The sequence below is a fragment of the Mus musculus genome, chromosome 13, assembly GCF_000001635.26.
Source record: "Mus musculus strain C57BL/6J chromosome 13, GRCm38.p6 C57BL/6J".
Classification (NCBI taxonomy): Eukaryota; Metazoa; Chordata; class Mammalia; order Rodentia; family Muridae; genus Mus; species Mus musculus.
The window spans coordinates 104714446-104736648 of record NC_000079.6 but is presented as its reverse complement, the minus strand read 5'-3'; the positions used below and the strand labels follow the sequence as shown (position 1 = coordinate 104736648).

General features: G+C 38.9%; 1 protein-coding gene across 7 annotated transcripts in view; it reads left to right on the top strand.

Moving 5' to 3' along the window:
- The window catches only part of Cwc27 (CWC27 spliceosome-associated protein), a 185971-nt gene that overhangs the window by 80462 nt on the left and 83306 nt on the right, over positions 1-22203 (top strand). For all 7 annotated transcript variants that reach the window (XR_001780800.2, XR_001780799.2, XR_001780798.2 and 4 more), the window contains one exon: positions 16130-16227. Coding sequence is in view for 2 of the 7 variants with exons in the window: in NM_001360094.1 (NP_001347023.1) it covers positions 16130-16227 (98 nt within the window). In the remaining 5 variants the exon portion in view is untranslated. The remainder of the gene's footprint in view (positions 1-16129; positions 16228-22203) is intronic.

Genomic DNA, 22203 nt, shown 5'->3' with positions numbered 1-22203 from the left:
AAATTCAGGTGACAGCAAATGCTGGTGAGGATGTGGAGAAAGAGGGACACTACTCCTTTGTTGGTGGGATTGCAAGCTGATACAACCACTCTGGAAATCAGTCTGGCGGTTCCTCAGAAAACTGGACATAGTACTACTGGAAGATCCAGTAATTCCTCTCCTGCGCATATACCCAGAAGATGTTCCAACTGATAATAAGGACACATGCTCCACTATGTTCATAGCAGCCTTATTTATAATAGCCAGAAGCTGGAAAGAACCCAGATGTCCCTCAACAGAGGAATGGATACAGAAAATATGGTACATTTATACAATGGAGTATGACTCAGCTATTAAAAAGAATGAATTTATGAAATTCTTAGGCAAATGGATATGTATCTGGAGGATATCATCCTAAGTGAGGTAATCCAATCACAAAAGAACACACATGTTATGCACTCACTAATAAGTGGATATTAGCCCAAAAACTTAGAATGTCCAAGATACAATTTGCAAAACACATGAAACTCAAGAAGGAGGAAGACCACAGTGTAGATACTTCATTCCTTCTTAGAATGGGGAACAAAATACCCATGGAAGGAGTTACAGAGACAAAGTTCGGAGCTAAGATGGAAGGAAAGATCATCCAGAGACTTCCCCACCTGGGGATCCATCCCATATACAACCACCAAACCCAGGCACTATTGCATATGCCAGAAAGATTTTGCTGACAGGACCCTGAAATAGCTCTCTCTCTTGTGAGTCTATGCCAATGCCTGGCAAATACAAAAGTGGATGCTCACAGTCATCTACTGAATGGAACAGAAGGCCCCCAATGAAGGAGCTAGAGAAAGTACCCAAGGAGCTAAAGGGGTCTGCAACCCTATAGGAAGAACAATGATATGAACTAACCAGTACCTCCCCAGAACTGTGTCTCTAGCTGCATATGTATCAGAGGATGGCCTAGTCGGCCATCACTGGGAGGAGAGGCCCTTGGTATTGCAAAGATCATATGCCGCAGTACAGGGGAATACCAGGACCAGGAAGTTGGAGTGGGTGGGTTGGGGAGCAGGGCGGGTGGAGGGTCTAGGGGGCTTTGGGGATAGCATTTGAAATGTAAATGAAGAAAATATCTAATAAAAAATAAATTTAAAAAAAGTTTATTGAAGCTGGGCGGTGGTGGCGCACGCCTTTAATCCTAGCACTTGGGAGGCAGAGACAGGCGGATTTCTGAGTTCGAGGCCAGCCTGGTCTTCAAAGTGAGTTCCAGGACAGCCAGGACTACACAGAGAAACCCTGTCTTGAAAAAAAACAAAAAAACAAAAAAAAATTTATTGAAGAAGAAAAGATGATAAGAAAGAAAGGGAAGAAGGGACCTGATCTCGCGCTCTCTCTCTCTCTCTCTCTCTCTCTCTCTCTCTCACACACACACACACACACACACACACACACACACACACACACACATTTAATCCCAGTATTTGGGAAGCAGAGGTAGGCAGATCTCTGACTTGGAGGCCATCCTGGTCTACAGAGAAAGTTCCAGGATAGCCAGGGCTACACAGAGAAACCCTATCTTGGGGGAAAAAAAGAAGGAAGAAGGAGAGGGTGGGGAGAAAGAAGGAAAGAGATAAAAATGAGACTACAAGGAATGTGGGTCAACAATATTTAAGTAAAAAAAATTCTCTGAACAAGAAGGAAGGAAAGAGGGGACGTTAGTCACTGCTAAGAATGATCACAAGATTTCAGATTTCAGATGAATACATTGTCTTACTGGAAATCTTATTTGTGTTCTAGATTGTGTTAGTGTTTATAAAGTTGGGTCCTGGAAGATACATATTTCTAAAGATAATTTTCAGCCATAAAAAATTTACTTCTGGAAAGTCAAATAACATATTTGTTTTTTAAAATACTGTTCAAAACTAAAAGACAGTACTTAACGCACTATTTGGACAGAATAGCCATGTCTACTGTTATTTGAGGCGTTTTACATTTCTGTTGCAGCATTTACCCTTGTTCAGTTTTTTTTTGTTGTTGTTGTTGGTTTTTAAAGTAAGATTTGAAAAAAATCTTTCAAAGACTGGTAGCATTTTATATCAAATGTCCAGTTTCTGTTTAAAAATCCATGTGATCTTTCATATCAAGAAGTATAAAGACTACAAATGCATTTAAATCCCTTCTTTCTGAATTGTTGTATGCTTAAGAAAGGAGGAGCCTTCTATTTCTGTACACGTGTATAGCAGATTGTAGAGAACACATGGAACACTGTCTCTCAGATTGAATTTATGTTCTGATAGAGTGCTTTAGAATGCCTTTGCCTATGTTTTCTATTAGATGCTCTCACAAGATGTATAAATGTATATACAATTCTTTTTTGCCTTGTATAGTCCTATTTTAATAGGATTATAGTGAAAGAAAAGCAGTTTGGTTTCAAGTGCTTAATGATGAGTGTTAAAATATGGGAGTCTTCTGATGTTTAGCTCTCTGAAATCGATATATTTTATTTTCATGACTAATGATATTTAACTCAAGTAGTGAATCAAACAAAAGAAACTTACCATTAAGATTTTGAAATTTATATGCCCATTAAAAATATACAAAGATTTGAGGTTTTTGTTTGTTTGATTGGCTGGTTGGTTGGCTGGTTAGACTCTCACTTTGTCAATAACTGGTTCTAGACACTGTGAACACTGACAGTAGTAGTGTCCTATAAGAGATGAAAGCCACCATCACCACAGGAACAGCTTTGTGTTCCTTCTAGGCCAAGTGTCATGTGGGGTCTGCTGATTTCCATTAAATCGTTGTCTTTCAGTTCTATTCTTCTTCTCAAGATTAGGGGCAGAGACCTAGCTTGGCTCCTTGGTTCTCTCCTGTCTTACCACCAGCAACACATAGAACCAAGATTGGAATCACAGTGAGATGTCCCTGATTTTCTTTCCAAGTCTGTGCATAAGCAACAGTACATTATGGTATTTATGAGTTATGGCAAATCTATATCTCTGCTCCAGCTGATGCTACCATAAGGGTAAAAACTGTGCCATAGTCTTAATACCTATTAAAGGCTTGCATTGTAGTGATTCAATGATTTTTATCAACAGCCAAGTTATTGTCTCATTATGGACAAATTGATATGATGTGGTTAAAGAAGCACACTGAAAGTCATAAAATTGTACTGTTTGGCTGCTAGCTATTTCCATGTGTTATGAATTCTTATGTTGAGAAATAGCAGGCGTTTCAAGTGTTAACTCCATGACTTAAGAACAGCAGTCTATAGTGAACTCATCAACTTCCTTTATGAAGACTCCAAGCATATTTATTCATTATCTTATATAAGAAACTAATGTGTTTCTTTTTTTGACTACAGTTCTCTTAAAGGCAAATCAAAGAATCAGGGCTGGATAATTTTTTTGCCTTTAAAGGTAAATATTAGTGATGATCACTGTTTGAGTTCAGCAACTTCTATTATAATACCTATCATTCCACAAGAAAAAAAAAAGGAGCGTGTATAAATTCATCTACCCTCCAAGGAACATTCATGGTACCTGAAGAAAATGAGGGAAGTAGCAGGGGAAATTAAAGCTAGGCAAATCTACAAGAACTTTTCCTAGTATGGGCAGCTCACAGTTGAGAAGGGAGTGCATTAAGAGCTGGGTGTCTGAGCCAGTGTGTAGTTCTGCCCTGACTCATATTGTTTCTAACTTGTGTCTGTGTCCAAGATGAATATTAAATTATTTGACATCTCACTATATTTTAGATGTGAGAACTGAGATGAAATAATTTAATTCATAACGGGCTTTACTGTCCTAATGCCAAAAGATTTTAAATAAAATAACCTGAATACAGTAATTATTTATACTTAAATTTTTGATAATATACCTCAGAATTATTAATGTATATTTTATCCAGAGTTTTCTTGTGTTGATAAAACTAAATTGAAGGATTAATTGCTTTCTTGTGTCCAGACAATAACTTAAGCCTAGATCGCTGATAAATAACCCTGCCTAAATACATGCAAATGTTTTGTCTAAGATTTAGAATTCTAGCATGGATATTGGGTTTCACGCCTTTCTGTTTGTGTCCCGTGGAGCCTAATTAAGGTCGCTTACATGAGCAGGAGCCGTGGGTTATTTGCTTGTGCTGGAGCAGTTTACCAGCTGCTAAATAAACCACTGAAGAATATGCCTCGCCCTACTCAGTAACCCTTAGCTGACTCTCAACTTTTCAGATGGGCTGGGACCTGGTGGGTCCCTCCCCATTCATGATCAATGTTGATGGCCCGTCTTTGTTAACTATCGCAAATGTCAATATCATGGTTGCAACAACGTTTTTATCTCGAAGACAGCATTTTAAAGCACTCTTAACCATCCTCATCTTCTGCAATGTTCCTTGAACCTTTGAGGTAAATTATAGATGTCTCAACACCTTGGCCAGTTCTGAATCTCAACTTAATTGCTGCCTACCGCAACCAGAAGTTTCTCTGATCAAAACCAGAAGTTTCTCTGATCACCTATGAGTATAAATGTAAATATTTCAAGGAGAACTGGACAGAGTGACAATTTAACAAATGAACAGTAGTAGGTTTCTCCTAAAGCAGTAGGTTCTTCATGTTGTGGGGACTCCCAGCCAGAAAATTAATTTTGTTGCTACCTCATAACTGTAATTTTGCTACTATTTGAGTTGTAATGTAAATATCCATCCAGTTGTAATGTAAATTCTCATGGACTTATTAGGGCCTGAGGCTTTCTAGCTATTATATTTTTTTCTTTTCTTCCTTTCTTTGTTTTAGTTGATACTAGATTCTTCTCTCATACAATATATCTGAACCAGTTTCCCCTCATCCACTTCTCAATCTACCCCAACCTTGACTCTCCCCAAGATCCACTCACCCTCTGTTTCCTCCTCAGAAAAGAGCAGGCCTCCAAGGGATGACAACCAAATAGAATGAAAGGTGAAAGCACTAATAAGGGGAGTGGACAAGGCAACTCGACAGGAGGAAGAGAGTCTCAAGAGCAAGGGAAAGAGTCAGATACATAAACTTCCACTGTTAGGGTCTCACAAAACAGCAACCTAACAGCCATAAGTGCAGAGGACCTGGAGCAGGCCAATGCAGGCCCTATGTCACTATGAGTCCATATGAGTCCTGCTTGGTTGGTTGGGGAGCATGTTCATATGGTCTCCTTCATCCTCTATGACTCCTACAGGTTTTCCTCACCCTCTTCCACAGGGTTACCCATCTCAAAGGAGAGAAACCCAATGGAGACCTCCAGTTAGCTATGAGTTTATTACCAGGTTTACTATTCCACGAATGAATTCCCTCCTGTGAACAGGCCCCAAATTCAGCCAAAGAGCAGTTAACTACCCTCACAAGGGTCACACCACTGTTAAGTCAATGGGCACAACTTGTCTGGAAGGTTTGTATTCATAGCTGGGAAAAACCATGTCTTATTTTTCTCCTAGCAGCCTGTATAGCTTCTCATAGCACTGAGAGCCAGCTAGGAGGGAGGGAGCTTACACTTCTGTTCCAGCTTGATTTGTCTGTGCCTACAGCCAAAGTATGTGGTACCTTCAGCAGTGGACTATTATCTAGTTATGGTGGATAACCAAGACAAATGCAGAAGTCTGCATTGCTTGGGGGCCTCTGGAATATCTCTAAGCAACAACTCAAAGGAAGGTATCTCACACCTGGGACTGAGATTTCTATTTAATATCTTGTAGCTTCTGGGAGGAATGTTATCTCCCGATTCAAGGTATCTCCTTCGTATTTTATAGATAGTGTACAGCACAGTTGGGTTTTTCGTATATACCCTTAGCATTTTACTAACTGAATATAGTTGCTTTTATATATATTCTTAGCATTTTGCTAACTGAACATAGTTGCAGTTTTATATATATCCTTAGCATTTTGCCAATTGAGGTACCTCTCCAGCCCTTACATTAACTTTAAAAGAAAAAGAAAAACCAGTGGCAGAGTAGATCTTGTTATGATACTCAGTTTCACTTTATAATTTCTTTTAAAACTCTTACTCCATTTAGTTGCTCCTATAATTTAACAGTCATGAATTGGTTGTGACATATTTTGATTACAGATGTAATTTCCTTCTGAGTACATGGTAGTGTAGTTTTTCATGTTAATCCTTATTTTTTTTTTTTTTGCACTGACCTTGTCATATAGTATGTTCTGAATAGAGCCACAGCTTGAGTGCCACTTTTTCCATGAAGTCTGAAAAGATGAAGATTTTAGTAAAGAGCAATAGTAAAATAGCAGTATTTTAAGTCCCAGAGATGGCATGAACAAAGGGCATGTGTGCCAAAGCTTAAATTTAGCCAAGGTAATGACGACTAGTATATTTTGACTGAAATTTAGAGTAATTGTATAGTCTACATGGAAGATAAAGTAGGAAAATGTGTTTTGAAGCTAGCTCATGAGAGGACTTGAACGCTTGAGAAAGAAGTGTGCTTAATTTATGGAGATGAATGCACAATTCAGTAGACTTTACATTCAGCTCAGGTGAATTTGACCTCTGTGTAGAGTTAAGCTCAAAGTAGACAGATAGACAGACACTGTGCTGTGAAAGGAAAGGTGGAGTGAAGTCAGGAACTGATGCCAAAGTGATCCTGACACCAGCATTCTAGTGGCTTTGTCAGAACTAGGAAAGAGAGGAATGGAACTGTGTGTTTGTTGTGAGACAGGATCTCTTTGAATACCCCAGGCTGACCTAGAAACTCACTATGTAAAGCAGACCACCTGGAACTCAAGCTTATAAAGGAGCACTTGCTGCTGCCTCCTGAATGCTAATATTAACAGTGTGTACCTCCTTGCCTGGCTCACAGCCAGCTTCTTTAGACGTGTTCTAGGGGCAGAACTCAGTTGTCCAGCTGTACATCTAGCACCCTTATCTACTGAATCAATTAACCTTTCTCGTTCTTTCTTTTTACTCTCTACTTCCTGTCCAGATTTAAAGTTACCATTTGGACGCCTCTTCATACTGGCTCCACATGGCACACTCCTAACTATTGTTTAGGGTCTAGTTTACATGGCTCTTCTGCAAAGTCATCTCTCACTTAGCCTGCACAAATCTTTCTGTTGCTGAACTTCTAAGTGCTTCAGTCATTTCTTTGTAGACAAGGTTTATGCCCTTTGCAATGCAAGCTCCTTGAAGAGTTTGTGTTGGTGTTGGTATGCTGTGTCATAAAGAACAGAGACTAGAATTTATAGATTTTTGGTTTTACTTTCTAGTTCCCTCAGTAAATGGTGGTGTCTACTTTCCATAAACCTCAGCCTCTACCTACACAGTGCCTGTGTTACATGCTATTAAGAAGATTGTCATCAGTGAAGTAACTGAATTGAAGAATTTATTGGCATTATGTTCCCATCCTTTCTTTCTTACCTTGATTTCTGTGCCTGTATCCAGAATGCTACATGTAAATATTAGATATTGTTAAATAAATTAGTAATCTCTAGTAAGAAGGCGAGGTACTGTAGATTTATTAGATTAAAATATATACATAGGGCAGTACAGAATTATTTATTGGTTAATAGTGTTGTATTCAAACTGTATTAAAATTCAGATGACTATATAATTAAAAACATACCCACTAGAAAAAAATCTTACATTAGACTTAATAACAGCAGAAGCCATTTATAAAAACACTTTCTCTTATTATCTAAACAGAAACTAGGTAGGCCTTGAGGAGGCCGAGCAGTTGCTTTTTTGGACCCTAAAGTAGGCCCATGGTTTTGGCAGTAATCCTGATATATATTTCAAGATTATAATTTTCATCTTTGTTTTAACAGATTTAAACATATTTCTTGCCAGTGGATAGGGGTTATGTTCTAGAGAATGTAAGATTGGGATCCCTAAAATTAGACTGTGATCTAAATAGTAATTTTTAAAGTTATACTTTATTCCAAGAGTTATGGACTCCCAAAGCATTGACAAATGTGATATTTTACTAGTCTAAAAGATTTTTACAACATTGAAAGTCCTCAATCACTTGAAAAATTCAACATAGTGAGAAATTTATAATATTTTGTATAGATCTATGCTTTTCTGTCTCACTTTGTCTTTTAGTCATTTTTGTTCAGTTTATGCTACATTACTTCAACAGAGTATCCAAATCTATTAGATTTTTATTATCTTGCACTTTCAAATTACAGATAAAATTATTCTCTATAGATACCAAGGGTGGCTTTTATTTAAATAATTATAAAATTTTCCTACATGATAAACAGTCCTAAGCAAGGGTGATATTTTACATATCTGACCGACATGATAAGTACTTTTGAAGATTTATTGTGTACTCAGTATCTTACAACCATTCTTAACTATGTAGTAGGAGAACTGAGTCTCAGAGAAGTTAAGTAACTGATCTAAGTCACTCTTCAACTGATAAGTGATGGAGTTGACTTTTGATCCAGACTGCTTAATCCAAGTTAATTTTCTTAATTAACTATGTTCTTTTCTAGTGCAATAGTATCTTATGTGAGAAAAACTTCCTTAGCCTCATTCTTTATGTACTTCAAATTATCCTCATAGCTGATTTGACTGACCTGTAGAAATGCAGCATTTGCTCTTCAACCTGCAGAATAATCTTAGTCTTCAAGTAACATTCTCTAAGTGACTGAATCACGTGCCCAACTAGAAACCAGCAGAATAAAAGACAGGAATGTCTAGTGGCTAGAGGAGACTATACAGTTTAGTCACAGTGACTGAACTAGAGATTTCTAGGATTGTGTCCACAAACTTCAAGAAGAAGGAAGTAATTGTGTTATCATAGGTGTATATAAGAGCCTGAAGTTGGCATTGATAGTGAGTGCCAAGAGGAAGTATTGTGTGTGTGAGATGTGTACTTTAACACTGATCCAATGAAAACAGAGCAGTCCTGAAAAAGTTCGAAGTCTTTTCCTGAGATAGATAATCTACCATTAGCTACATGAAAAATAGACTTGTTCACAAAACAGGGAAGACATCCTATTTGTATTTGAGAGTGTGTGGTTATATTGAGACATCTGATGGGCTGTCCATCTAGGTAAGAGCCCTGAAATGTGGTTAGGCAGAAGTTCAGTTCTCCTTAAGAGTAAAGTAGATAACAGATTGAGAAGACTTAATACAACAGATGTAAGAAATATCTTGTATATAAGGTAATATTTTCTTTTTATATATTGAAACAAAAATATCTTTAATTTAAATAATTAAATTATTTATAAATAAAGATTTTCTTTTTACTTTTTAGGGGGTTGGAGAAAGTTTCAAGACAGGGTGTGTGTGTGTGTGTGTGTGTGTGTGTGTGTGTGTAGCCTTAACAGTCCTGAAATTAGTCCTGGACTGTAGACCAGGCCAGCCCTGAACCAGTCCCAGAGATACCCCTGCCTCTGCCTCCCAAGGGCTGGGATAAAAGGCGTGCATCACCACTGCCCTGCTCATTTTCACAATTTTTTAACTGCTTATATGTTATATCTTATATTTATTTTGTGAGGCATTCTCCATACTCTATATGGAAATGTGTACTAGTTAGAGAGGTAGGACCAAACTCAAGGCAAAGCATTCACACTAGATTTGCAAGTAACCTATCTAGGAATGGTGTTTGATATCATGAGAATAAAGTGCCACTACATACAGATAAGGAAACTCCAACAAATTTAAGTTAAGAAGAGAAAAAATAACCAAGACAAGGACAATTGGGAAATCTTGACTCCAGAATGCTGACAAGTCTGGTTCCGGTAGAATTTCAGGAAGGAAGTAATTAACATCTTTGAATGACAGCAAGACCATCTGGAAAGAAGAGCTAAACACAGGTCATTGAATTTGGTTGGTATAGAAACAGTTCGGGAGACGTAAGAGGGATAGATTGCCAGAGATTGCAAAGCAGACTGTATATATAAACTGCTCTTTCCAGGATGGAATCCATTTGTAAAGATAATAATCACTTGATTCCATCAGACTATAGAGAAATTTGAGTTTGTTTGTTTGCTGAATGAATGGGTTAGTGAGTAAGAATGCCTAAAATTGTCAAAGAGGAAAGATAGTTTCTACCGTAGAATGCTAAACATTGGCTCCAAAACCTCAGTGCACACTGAAATCATAAGGGCATTTGTTACAAGGGCAAAGCCCCAGATGGCAGCTCACATCTAAGGTTACTCTTCAATGGAAGTGTGTCTTTTATCCCTGAAGGGATGCGGGACAACCTGAATCGTAGTCACAGTTACTTCAAGCAGCAATGTCATATCTGCAATGGCCTTGCAGATGATACAAGAAACTTAGGAGTTCTGATGATGTTAGTAGTAAAGTGACTATCAGTATAGTATCCAGAAATAATACCATGCTAATGGGATTATAGTCCATGGGTAGACCATGAAGTATAGCTAAGGAAGTGGTTTTGGTGATTTTAAGAATACTGCAAGCTCTGTTAGAAACAAAGGACTGAAAATATTTAAGACGTAGTGAACTTGGATTAGAGAGGATAGTTTAAGGGTCTTAAAAGCCAAGAAACACAAAATGGGGTTGTTTGTGTAGAAAATCAAAAGAACTGAAGCTTGCATATTTATGAGGCCTTTCACTTTGATAAACCTACGACTTGTTAGTAAGGACTACAGTGGAAATCAGGACCAAGAGGAAGCTTTACACAAAGCAGTGTTCTGCCTTTTGACATGGTGACATAACATGATCATATACAAAGTTCATACTCAAGAACTGTGAAATTAAGTTACAAAAAGAAATTGCAAAAATACCCTAATGTTTTAAGAGGCTTTGAAACTTTGTGTTTGGCTACATTCATAGCTGTCCTTGTGGGACTGTGAGCTGATTGGATGTGCCTGTAAGAATGGATTAGTGTAGAACTATCTAGGCTTAAGTTTGGCTTGAATAACATTGGAGATTAGGATGTGGTGTCTGCTTGATCTTCCAGTCTTCTGTAAGCATCCTTGATCCAGTCTGGCTTTCCTGTAAATAGATTGAATACTTGTCTTTTAAGGATATAACATGTCTAGAATTTGTATTAGCTACCTAGATATATACTATATAACTTAATATATTAGATTAAATAAATATTAAATCTATAAGCATTATAGATTTAGTAATAAAGGCAAACAGCCTAACAGCTTTGGCAAGACCCCACCATAGCTATATTAACCTGATGGTAAACATCAGTGTTGAAAGCATGTTTAAAAGACAGATAAGATAGTATATATAAGTGACCCTAAAAATTCTACCAGAGAACTCCTAAACCTGATAAACAGCTTCGGTGAAGTAGCTGGATATAAAATAAACTCAAACAAGTCAATGGCCTTTCTCTATACAAAGAATAAACAGGCTGAGAAAGAAATTAGGGAAACAACACCCTTCTCAATAGTCACAAATAATATAAAATATCTTGGCGTGACTCTAACTAAGGAGGTGAAAGATCTGTATGATAAAAACTTCAAATCTCTGAAGAAAGAAATTAAAGAAGATCTCAGAAGATGGAAAGATCTCCCATGCTCATGGATTGGCAGGATCAACATTGTAAAAATGGCTATCTTGCCAAAAGCAATCTACAGATTCAATGCAATCCCCATCAAAATTCCAACTCAATTCTTCAACGAATTGGAAGGAGCAATTTGCAAATTTGTCTGGAATAACAAAAAACCTAGGATAGCAAAAAGTCTTCTCAAGGATAAAAGAACTTCTGGCGGAATCACCATGCCAGACCTAAAGCTTTACTACAGAGCAATTGTGATAAAAACTGCATGGTACTGGTATAGAGACAGACAAGTAGACCAATGGAATAGAATTGAAGATCCAGAAATGAACCCACACACCTATGGTCACTTGATCTTCGACAAGGGAGCTAAAACCATCCAGTGGAAGAAAGACAGCATTTTCAACAATTGGTGCTGGCACAACTGGTTGTTATCATGTAGAAGAATGCGAATCGATCCATACTTATCTCCTTGTACTAAGGTCAAATCTAAGTGGATCAAGGAACTTCACATAAAACCAGAGACACTGAAACTTATAGAGGAGAAAGTGGGGAAAAGCCTTGAAGATATGGGCACAGGGGAAAAATTCCTGAACAGAACAGCAATGGCTTGTGCTGTAAGAATGAGAATCGACAAATGGGACCTAATGAAACTCCAAAGTTTCTGCAAGGCAAAAGACACCGTCAATAAGACAAAAAGACCACCAACAGATTGGGAAAGGATCTTTACCTATCCTAAATCAGATAGGGGACTAATATCCAACATATATAAAGAACTCAAGAAGGTGGACTTCAGAAAATCAAATAACCCCATTAAAAAATGGGGCTCAGAACTGAACAAAGAATTCTCACCTGAGGAATACCGAATGGCAGAGAAGCACTTGAAAAAATGTTCAACATCCTTAATCATCAGGGAAATGCAAATCAAAACAACCCTGAGATTCCACCTCACACCAGTCAGAATGGCTAAGATCAAAAATTCAGGTGACAGCAGATGCTGGCGAGGATGTGGAGAAAGAGGAACACTCCTCCATTGTTGGTGGGAGTGCAGGCTTGTACAACCACTCTGGAAATCAGTCTGGCGGTTCCTCAGAAAACTGGACATAGTACTACCGGAGGATCCAGCAATACCTCTCCTGGGCATATATCCAGAAGATGCCCCAACAGGTAAGAAGGACACATGCTCCACTATGTTCATAGCAGCCTTATTTATAATAGCCAGAAGCTGGAAAGAACCTAGATGCCCCTCAACAGAGGAATGGATACAGAAAATGTGGTACATCTACACAATGGAGTACTACTCAGCTATTAAAAAGAATGAATTTATGAAATTCCTAGCCAAATGGATGGACCTGGAGGGCATCATCCTGAGTGAGGTAACACATTCACAAAGAAACTCACACAATATGTATTCACTGATAAGTGGATATTAGCCCCAAACCTAGGATACCCAAGATATAAGATATAATTTGCTAAACACATGAAACTCAAGGAGAATGAAGACTGAAGTGTGGACACTATGCCCCTCCTTAGATTTGGGAACAAAACACCCATGGAAGGAGTTACAGAGACGGAGTTTGGAGCTGAGATGAAAGGATGGACCATGTAGAGACTGCCATAGCCAGGGATCCACCCCATAATCAGCATCCAAACGCTGACACCATTGCATACACTAGCAAGATTTTATTGAAAGGACGCAGATGTAGCTGTCTCTTGTGAGACTATGCCGGGGACCAGCAAACACAGAAGTGGATGCTCACAGTCAGCTAATGGATGGATCATAGGGCTCCCAATGGAGGAGCTAGAGAAAGTAGCCAAGGAGCTAAAGGGATCTGCAACCCTATAGGTGGAACAACATTATGAGCTAACCAGTACCCCGGAGCTCTTGACTCTAGCTGCATATATATCAAAAGATGGCCTAGTCGGCCATCACTGGAAAGAGAGGCCCATTGGACTTGCAAACTTTATATGCCCCAGTACAGGGGAATACCAGGGCCAAAAAGGGGGAGTGGGTGGGCAGGGGAGTGGGGGTGGGTGGATATGGGGGACTTTTGGTATAGCATTGGAAATGTAAATGAGTTAAATACCTAATAAAAAATGGAAAAAAAAAAAAAAAGACAGATTAGGTCTTGAAACAGGAAGCTAAATTCCTTTTAACGCCAGCCTCCTCCAACTGTCCTAAGGACTCCCTTCCTTTTTTTTTTTTTTAATATTTTACATTACGTTATCCCCTTTCCTGGTTTACCCCCAACTCCAGAAATCTCCTATCTTATCCCCTTTACCCCTGGCCTATGAGGGTGTTCCCCCACCCACCCACTTGCTACCTCTTAAAGGTTCTTCCCATCCCTACACTATGATTAAGGACAAAAATCCGCCCCATGGACACTGAGGAAATAGTAAACCACAGCCAAACTAAGGTGCATGGTATGAGCAGTTAAAATATTTTGACAGGAAGAAAGTTTGAATCTTCTGCCCTAAAATTGTGTTGCAGAAACAAGTCACTTCACATTCGCTGTTACATATGACACCACATGTTAATTTTTAGAATACTTTAGCATGGAAGGTTTCATAAAGAGGAAATTACATACCAAATGTGGCATTTGATAAGTTTTTAAGAATTGGGTCTTCTTAGAATTGGGAAGAAAACACCCATGGAAGGAGTTTCAGAGAAAGTTTGGAGCTGAGACTAAAGGATGGACCATCTAGAGACTGCCATACCCGGGGATCCATCCCATAATCAGCCTCCAAACGCTGACACCATTGCACACGCCAGCAAGATTTTGCTGAAAGGACCATGATATAACTGTCTCTTGTGAGACTATGCCGGGCCTGGCAAATACAGAAGTGGATGCTCACAGTCAGCTATTGGATGGAACACAGGGTCCCCAATGGAGGAGCTAGAGAAAGTACCCAAGGAGCTCAAGGGGTCTGCAACCCTATAGGTGGAACAACAATATGAACTAACCAGTACCCCCCAGAGCTCGTGTCTCTAGCTGCATATGTAGCAGAAGAAGGTCTAGTCGGCCATCATTAGGAAGAGAGGCCCCTTGGTCTTGCAAACTTTATATGCCTCAGTACAGGGGAACACCAGGGCCAAGAAGTGGGAGTGGGTGGGCAGGGGTGTGGGGGAAGGAGGGTATAGGGGACTTTTGGGATACCATTTGAAATGTAAATGAAGAAAATATCTAATTAAAAAAAAAAAAAAAGAATTGGATCAGGGATTTGATACAACACGGTCTCACTTTGTATCCCAGACTGACCTAGAACTCACCATATAGCCTAGACATGACTTAACTCACAATAGTCCTTCTTCAGCCTCCCAAGGGCTGAGAAAATTTAAATAAGCCAAAGAACTAAAAACTTTGAATAATCAAATAAATTTTAAATAATTTTAGCTATGCAACTATCATGTAATAATTGCTTAATAAATGGTAATTACTGGTAAAACTTTGATAATTAAACAAGTTTGAAGTCGATCTATTTTATGTATATCCAGATTTGATGACCAGTACTTACTCAAAATCTTTTGTGTGTGCCAGGTATACTAGCACATGCCGGAGGAGGAAGTAGGGGCAAGGCCTCTTTGAGTTATATAGCATTCCCCATGTCAACCTGGGATACCTACAAAGGCCCTATGTTCAAAAAATGCATTTTTGAAATTTTGATTTGACACAAGAGCCCTTGAGACTAGTGTTAACTTTACTAGTAAATTCAGAAAATGAGCCAGTTTTCACTAGCTGTACGTACTGGCTGGTCTTACATCAATTTGACACACAACTACAGTTATCCAAAGGAGGGAACCTTAATTGAGAAAATGCCAATGTAAGATCTGGCTGAACGCATTTTACTAATTAAATATTGATAAGGGAGAACCCAGCCCATTGTGGGTAGTTCCATACCTGGGCCATAGGTTCTTTTAGAAAGTAGACTGAGCAAGCCATGAAACAAGCCAGTGAGCAGCACTCTTCCGATAGCTCCTGCCCTCTTTGAGCCCCTGTGCTGACTCCGTTTATGATGAGCAGCTACATGGAAGTGTAAATCAAATAAGCCTGCTCGTCCTCAAGTGGCTTTCTGCTCATAGGGTTTCATCCCAGCAATAGAAACCCTGACTAAGACACTGTATTAGGCCTTTGTTGCTGTGAGAAAACCGTGACCAAAGCAGCATATAGAAGGGTTTATTTGGGCCTTATGGTTCCAGGGATGTGAGAGTCTGTCATTGTCACACTGCACAAGTTCAGCAGGACAGCCGAGAGCTCACATCTCAAAGCAGCAAGCAGGAAGCCAAGAGAGAAAACTCAACATGGCATAAGTCTTTGAACGTATTGAACAAGAGTCCGTCCCCAATGACACTATTTCCTCCAGCAAGGCCACACTTCCTCAGCCAAACAGTACCACCAACCTGAGACCCATTATTCAAATGCATGAGACTATAGAGGATATCTTAGTCAAACTACCACTTACTTTATTCTATTCCATATATTTGAGAGGGAAAATATTTATAGATCTTTACACTGTTATTGTGGAAAATGACTATTTATGTAATACTATCTACAAATGCATGTATATAGCAGAAACTTAATTTATTGACTATTTTTCTTTGATTTAGTTCATCTAAAAACAAACAGCTCTGATTTTGCTGAACCAGTTTTTCTGTCAGTATATTGTAAACTTCCATATCTTCTTTTCTTTATAGTGAAGAGCTCAGGAAAGAAGCAAGGCAGTTAAAACGAGAACTCTTAGCAGCGAAACAGAAGAAAGAAACTGCCATAAAAGTGGAGGAAGGAAGGGAAGGTAAGGGCTTTGTCGGGCTCGCATCATCCTTTATTAATGTGTGTGTGGGACGAGGGGGCAGAAGTCAGCTTCACATAGATGACTGTCATCAGCTGCCCACTTCCTGTTCTGACACAGTGCCCTTACATGGACCTGCAACTAACTGGTTATCTAAACAAGCCCAAGAGGGCCTTGTGTTTCTGCCTCCCTTTTCCTGGGCTACAGATACATTCCAGCATGCCCAGCTTTTCTGTGGGTACCTGAGATCAAACTCAGCATTTCAGCAAATTAGCCATCACCTCACTCTTTCCACTCTCCTGACACCTCTGTTTTCTCCCTTGTTAATGCATCCTCCTGCTTTCCTCTTCTTCCTTGAGGATTGTCGGCTTTGGTTTTTGTTTTGTTTTGTTTTGATAAACTTGCTGTGGGCAGTTAACAAAAAATAAGTTTTCATGTAAGGAGATAATTTTTCTAAAAAAAATAAGTTGGATGCCAACAGGACCACGATTATTGCTTTTAAATAAGCTTAATGAGTACTTAAAAACCAGGTAAGAGTTAGTGTTGCTTTAATACATAACTGAATTAAAGTGCACGGGAACTTTTCTTTTTTTTATATTACACAGTCTTTAACACATTTAAGGATGTTAACCTATGCTAGGACTCATACAAACGTTTGTGTGTTGGTTTGAATTTTATTAAATCCCTATTGGATTTCGTTGTTGTTACTTTGATGTTATGTGTGTATTTGTGCATATCTGCATGTGCACTGAGGTGCATACAAGGAGGGAGCTTTGTAGAGGACAGAGGACAAGTTCAGATATTAGTTTCAGCTTTCCAGTTTCTTTGAGATGCGCTATCTCAATGCTCACCACGATGCACTCCATGCTAGCAGGCCTTGAAGCTTCCAGGGATTCTCTTATCTCTGTATCTCACCTCACCATAGGAAGACTGAAAGCACCGCTTTAACTGGCTTTACGTGGATTCTGGGAATGCTAACTGGAGTCCTTATACTTATGTAACAAGCTCTTTACAATCTCACCCCTTGCATTTTTGTTTGGTTTTATTCTACAGTAAGGCATAGAAAGTCTAATATATTTATAATTCTCATCAAAACACTACTGAACTGGGGTTTTTTTTTTTTTATTAGATATTTTCTTCACTTACATTTCAAATGCTATCCTGAAAGTCCCCTAAACCCCCCCCCCCCGCCCTGCTCCCCAACCCACCCGCTCCCGCTTCCTGTCCCTGGCATTCACCTGTACTGGGGCATATAATCTTCATAAGACCAAGGGCCTCTCCTCCCATTGATGGCCAACTAGGCCATCCTCTGATACATATGAAACTAGAGACACAAGCTCTGGGGAGTAGTGGTTAGTTCATATTGTTGTTCGTCCTATAGGGTTGCAGACCCCTTTAGCTCCTTGGGTACTTTCTCTAGCTCCTTCATTGGGGGCCCTTGTTTCATCCAATAGATGACTGTGAGCATCCACTTCTGTATTTGCCAGTGAGTGCATATCAAGTGACTTCTTTTGTGACTGGGTTACCTCACTCAGGATGATATCCTCCAGATCCATCCATTTGTCCAAGAATTTCATAAATCCGTTGTTTTTAATAACTGAGTAATACTCCATTGTGTAAATGTACCACATTTTGTGTACCCATTCCTCTGTTGAGGGATAGCTGGGTTCTTTCCAGCTTCTGGCTATTATAAATAAGGCTGCTATGAACATAGTGGAGTATGTCCCCTTATTACCATTGGAACATCTTCTGGGTATATGCCCAGGAGAGGAATTGCTGGATCTTCCGGTAGTACTATGTCCAGTTTTCTGAGTAGCTGCCAGACTTGCAATCCCACCAACAATGGAGGAGTGTTCCTCTTTCTCCACATCCTTACCAGCATCTGTTGTCACCTGAATTTTTGATCTTAGCCATTCTGACTGGTGTGAGATGGAATCTCAGGGATGTTTTGATTTGCATTTCCCTGATAATTAAGGATGTTGAACATTTTTTCAGGTGCTTCTCAGCCATTCAGTATTCCTCAGGTGAGAATTCTTTCTTTAGCTCTGAGCCCCATTTTTTTTAATGGGGTTATTTGATTTTCTGGCGTCCAGCTTCTTGAGTTCTTTATATATATTGGATATTAGTCCCCTATCTGATTTAGGATTGGTAAAGATCCTTTCCCAATCTGTTGGTGGCCTTTTTGTCTTATTGACAGTGTCTTTTTTCTTACAGAAGCTTTGCAATTTTATGAGGTCCCATTTGTCAATTCTTGATCTTACAGCACCAGCCATTGGTGTTCTATTCAGGAGTTTTTCTCCTGTACCCAAATCTTCGAGGCTTTTCCCCACTTTCTCCTCTATAAGTTTTAGTGTCTCTGGTTTTATGTGGAGTTCCTTGATCCACTTAGACTCGAGCTTTGTACAAGGAGATAGGAATTGATCGATTCGCGTTGTTCTACATGCTAACCACCAGTTGAGCCAGCACCATTTGTTGAAAATGCTGTCTTTTTTTCACTGGATGGTTTTAGCTCCTTTGTCAAAGATCAAGTGACCATAGGTGTGTGGGTTCATTTCTGGGTCTTTAATTCTATTCCATTGATCTACCTGTCTGTCGCTGTACCAGTACCATACAGTTTTTAATCACTATTTTTCTGTAGTACAGCTTGAGGTCAGGGATGGTGATTTCCCCGCCAGAGGTTCTTTTATTGTTGAGAATAGTTTTCCCTATCTTGGGTTTTGGGTTATTCCAAATGAATTTGAGAATTGCTCTTTCTAACTTTATGAAGAATTGAGTTGGAAGTTTGATGAAGATTGCATTGAATTGGTAGATTGTTTAAGCAAGATGGGCATTTTTACTATATTAATCCTGCCAATCCATGATCATGAGAAATCTTTCAGTCTATATGTAAATGAGAACAAACCATGTTGAAGTCTTTTGTGTCATTATTAGATATTTGTATTAGCAATTATTTTCTTTTTAATTTTCTATGTACCATATACAAATAATTGGATTTGTCCTAAATCTGAATGGTAAAACTAGCTTCAAAAACGTGAGGTTGGTTGTCATTGTGTTTTCTAGGCTTTCAGGACGATCTGCTTTTTAAAATTGTTTTATTTTAAAGTAATTTTAAAGCATATTTACTTTCTTTCTAATGACCTTGAACCTTTTTTTTTCTGTTTGTTTGTTTATATTGGGGGAGGGGGCCCAAGGGCATGTTTGTGAGGGTCAGATGTTACCTTTTGTTTGAGGCTAGGTCTGTCTTCCTGTTTCCTAATGATATGTGTTCTAGGCTAACTGGCCCACAGGCTTCCCATCTGATTGTCCTGGCTATGCCTCCCTTTGTTGGAGGAGTGCTAGGGCTATAAATGCAGCAGCTGGCGCTTTCTATGGATTCCAGGGTGGAACTTAGACAATCGGGGTGGACAATAAGCACCTTCACCTGCTGAGGCATCTCGAAGCCCAATTTTGAAAAAAGTTATACATGCCGCATGTCATAATTCTGAGTTTCCATGTAGTTATAACATTAAGATCAAGCAGAGTACAGTGGTGTAAGCCAATTAGTGCTTGACCATGCTGATTTCTACCTAACTGTAGCCCTTGCTGGAATTTGACTTTCAGTTCTTCTAGGATCCTTTTTCTGTCTAAGGTACCACATTGCCTTTAGGTTTCCGCTGTCCTCAACTCTGACTGTTGCCTAGTCCTTCCATATCTTCCATCACCTTTAACGCAGTGCTTCTCAACCTGTAGGCCTCAACCCCTCTCACAGTCACATAGCAGATGTCCTGCATATCAGGTGTTGTGGTAAACCACAACAGGGACTGTATTAAAGGGTTGCAGCATCAGGAAGTTGAGAACATTGCTTTAAAGAGTCTTGGTAAAATATTTTATAAAAATATTTGTGAACTTGAGTTTGGTTTCTCATAACATGATTTGGAAACCTCAACACAGAAATTGCATTGTTCACGCATTGTTAGCAGTACAAAGTGTCTGCTGCCTCGCCTGGTGTCACCATGCTTGGTGTTACTGTGCTGCACTATGCAGTCATTCTTTATCCCTTACAATTTACAAATACTTGCAGACAGACACTATTAGACTACTAAAATATCCTACTTTTCATCAGCACTACTTTTAGCATCTACTGGTAGGTGGTAGATCTTTCCTCTAGTTATTTACCATGATATTGTAATAGAGGCATTCTGTTTTCATTGATTTCTGCTACTTTTATTACTTGGAATAAAAATAATCTTTTTAGAAGTACAGAGGAAGAAAAAGAAAGATCTAAATCTCTACTCTTTATTTCATTCAGTATGGGCTTATGAAGATCCATATTATTATTCATTTCAGAATCACAGATTTATCATTTAATTTTATTGTTTTTTCCACATATGCATGTGCGTGTATGTGCTCACTCCATGTGTACAGGGATGCACAGAGGCCTAAGGGGTAATAGGATGCCCTGAAGTTGGAGTTACAGGCAGTTGTATGCTGTGTGGGCTCTCAGAACTGCATACTGAGTAGGGGTTCTCAGGAAGGGCAGAAAGCACCGCTGAGACATCTCTCCAGCTCCAGGAATCACAGCCCTGCAATATCTTTCCTAGTAGTGTTTAAATGGTTTAGTGGCTATTTTATTTTTCCCTTTTTAAAAGAGTTATTTATGTATTTCATGTTTATGGGTGTTTTGTCTGTATGTATGTCTGCGCTGCAGAAGAGGACATTTGATCCCATGGGACTGTAGTATAGTACAAACAATTTAAGCTTATCCTCGACTAGTTTACAATAAATGAGACTCAGACTGTGGTTATTTCATTTTTACCCCCAGTTACCTGGGGGTAAACTCCTAATCTACTTTTCTGGCCCAGCTCTCTCCCCAGTGATGTCCCCCAATACTTGCTGCTTCTCCTGGCCATGTGCTCATGGTATGTTTCCTCTCCTGGCACCTTCTCTCTCCTCCTCCTCATTTTTCCCTTCTCCTTCTCCTGCCAAGCTCAACCCAGTAACTCAAAAAAAAAAAAAAAAAACCTATCTCTAACCCCTCCAGTAATTGGCTGTAGCCATTTTTATTTAACCAATAGTTTTAAATTAAAGAACAAGGTTTGTACAACAGAAGCTGTAAACTTGAGAATTCATTCTTAGGCCTGAGGATACAGAATTTAGCATTACAATAGCAACAAACCAAACCTCAGTACAGTACAGTACAGTACAGTACAGCAGCAACAAACCAGACCTTAGCATTTTAGTTCTGTGGACTCTGGTGATGCAAGAGCATCAAGCCACAAACCCTATTTTATTACAATTATGTGTGTTGTGTGTCTGGTTTGATGCAGCCTTTTCTAGATCCTATTTATTGTATAAATTATGGATTACCTTTTCTTGGAATTGTATTTCCTCTAAGTCTATTTTGAACTTTTAAAATTGGCAAGCATTGGTGATATGGTGATAAAAATGAATTATTATAAAAATATAAATTTCACAACATACCACTTTATATTTGAAAAAACTGTTGCTTTGACATTTTTAAGCAATAGAACTTCTTCTTGGGATTATAAATGGTACCAGAAGCCATCTTACAACATAAAGTTATAGAAACACAGTAGACTTTGAGTATGTTTTAGTGCATGTCAGAATTCAGCCTGTCTTCCTAGTCAACAGATATTCCAAGGTTAATTCTGGGAACAAATCCAGAGGTTCCTGTGTGTGTTTCTGTATAGTAAGGTCTGCACATGAAAAGAAGTTGGAAAGTGTTATTTGACCTTGACTTTGTAGTGTTATACATCAGTTGAGCTGAATATTCCTGTGAACCTATTCAGGAAAGATTGGGCTGTGTAGCTGTATATCTGGCTTTTATAAAGCATTTTATTTCAGTCCAATACTAACTTATTTGAGCATTCTGGAAACTAGATGATTTCTTCTTTTGAATGTGTTAGCAATATATAACATTTTAATTCAGTAATAAACTAACTTAGAGTCAGGTAAACAATATTCCAAAGCCTTCAGATA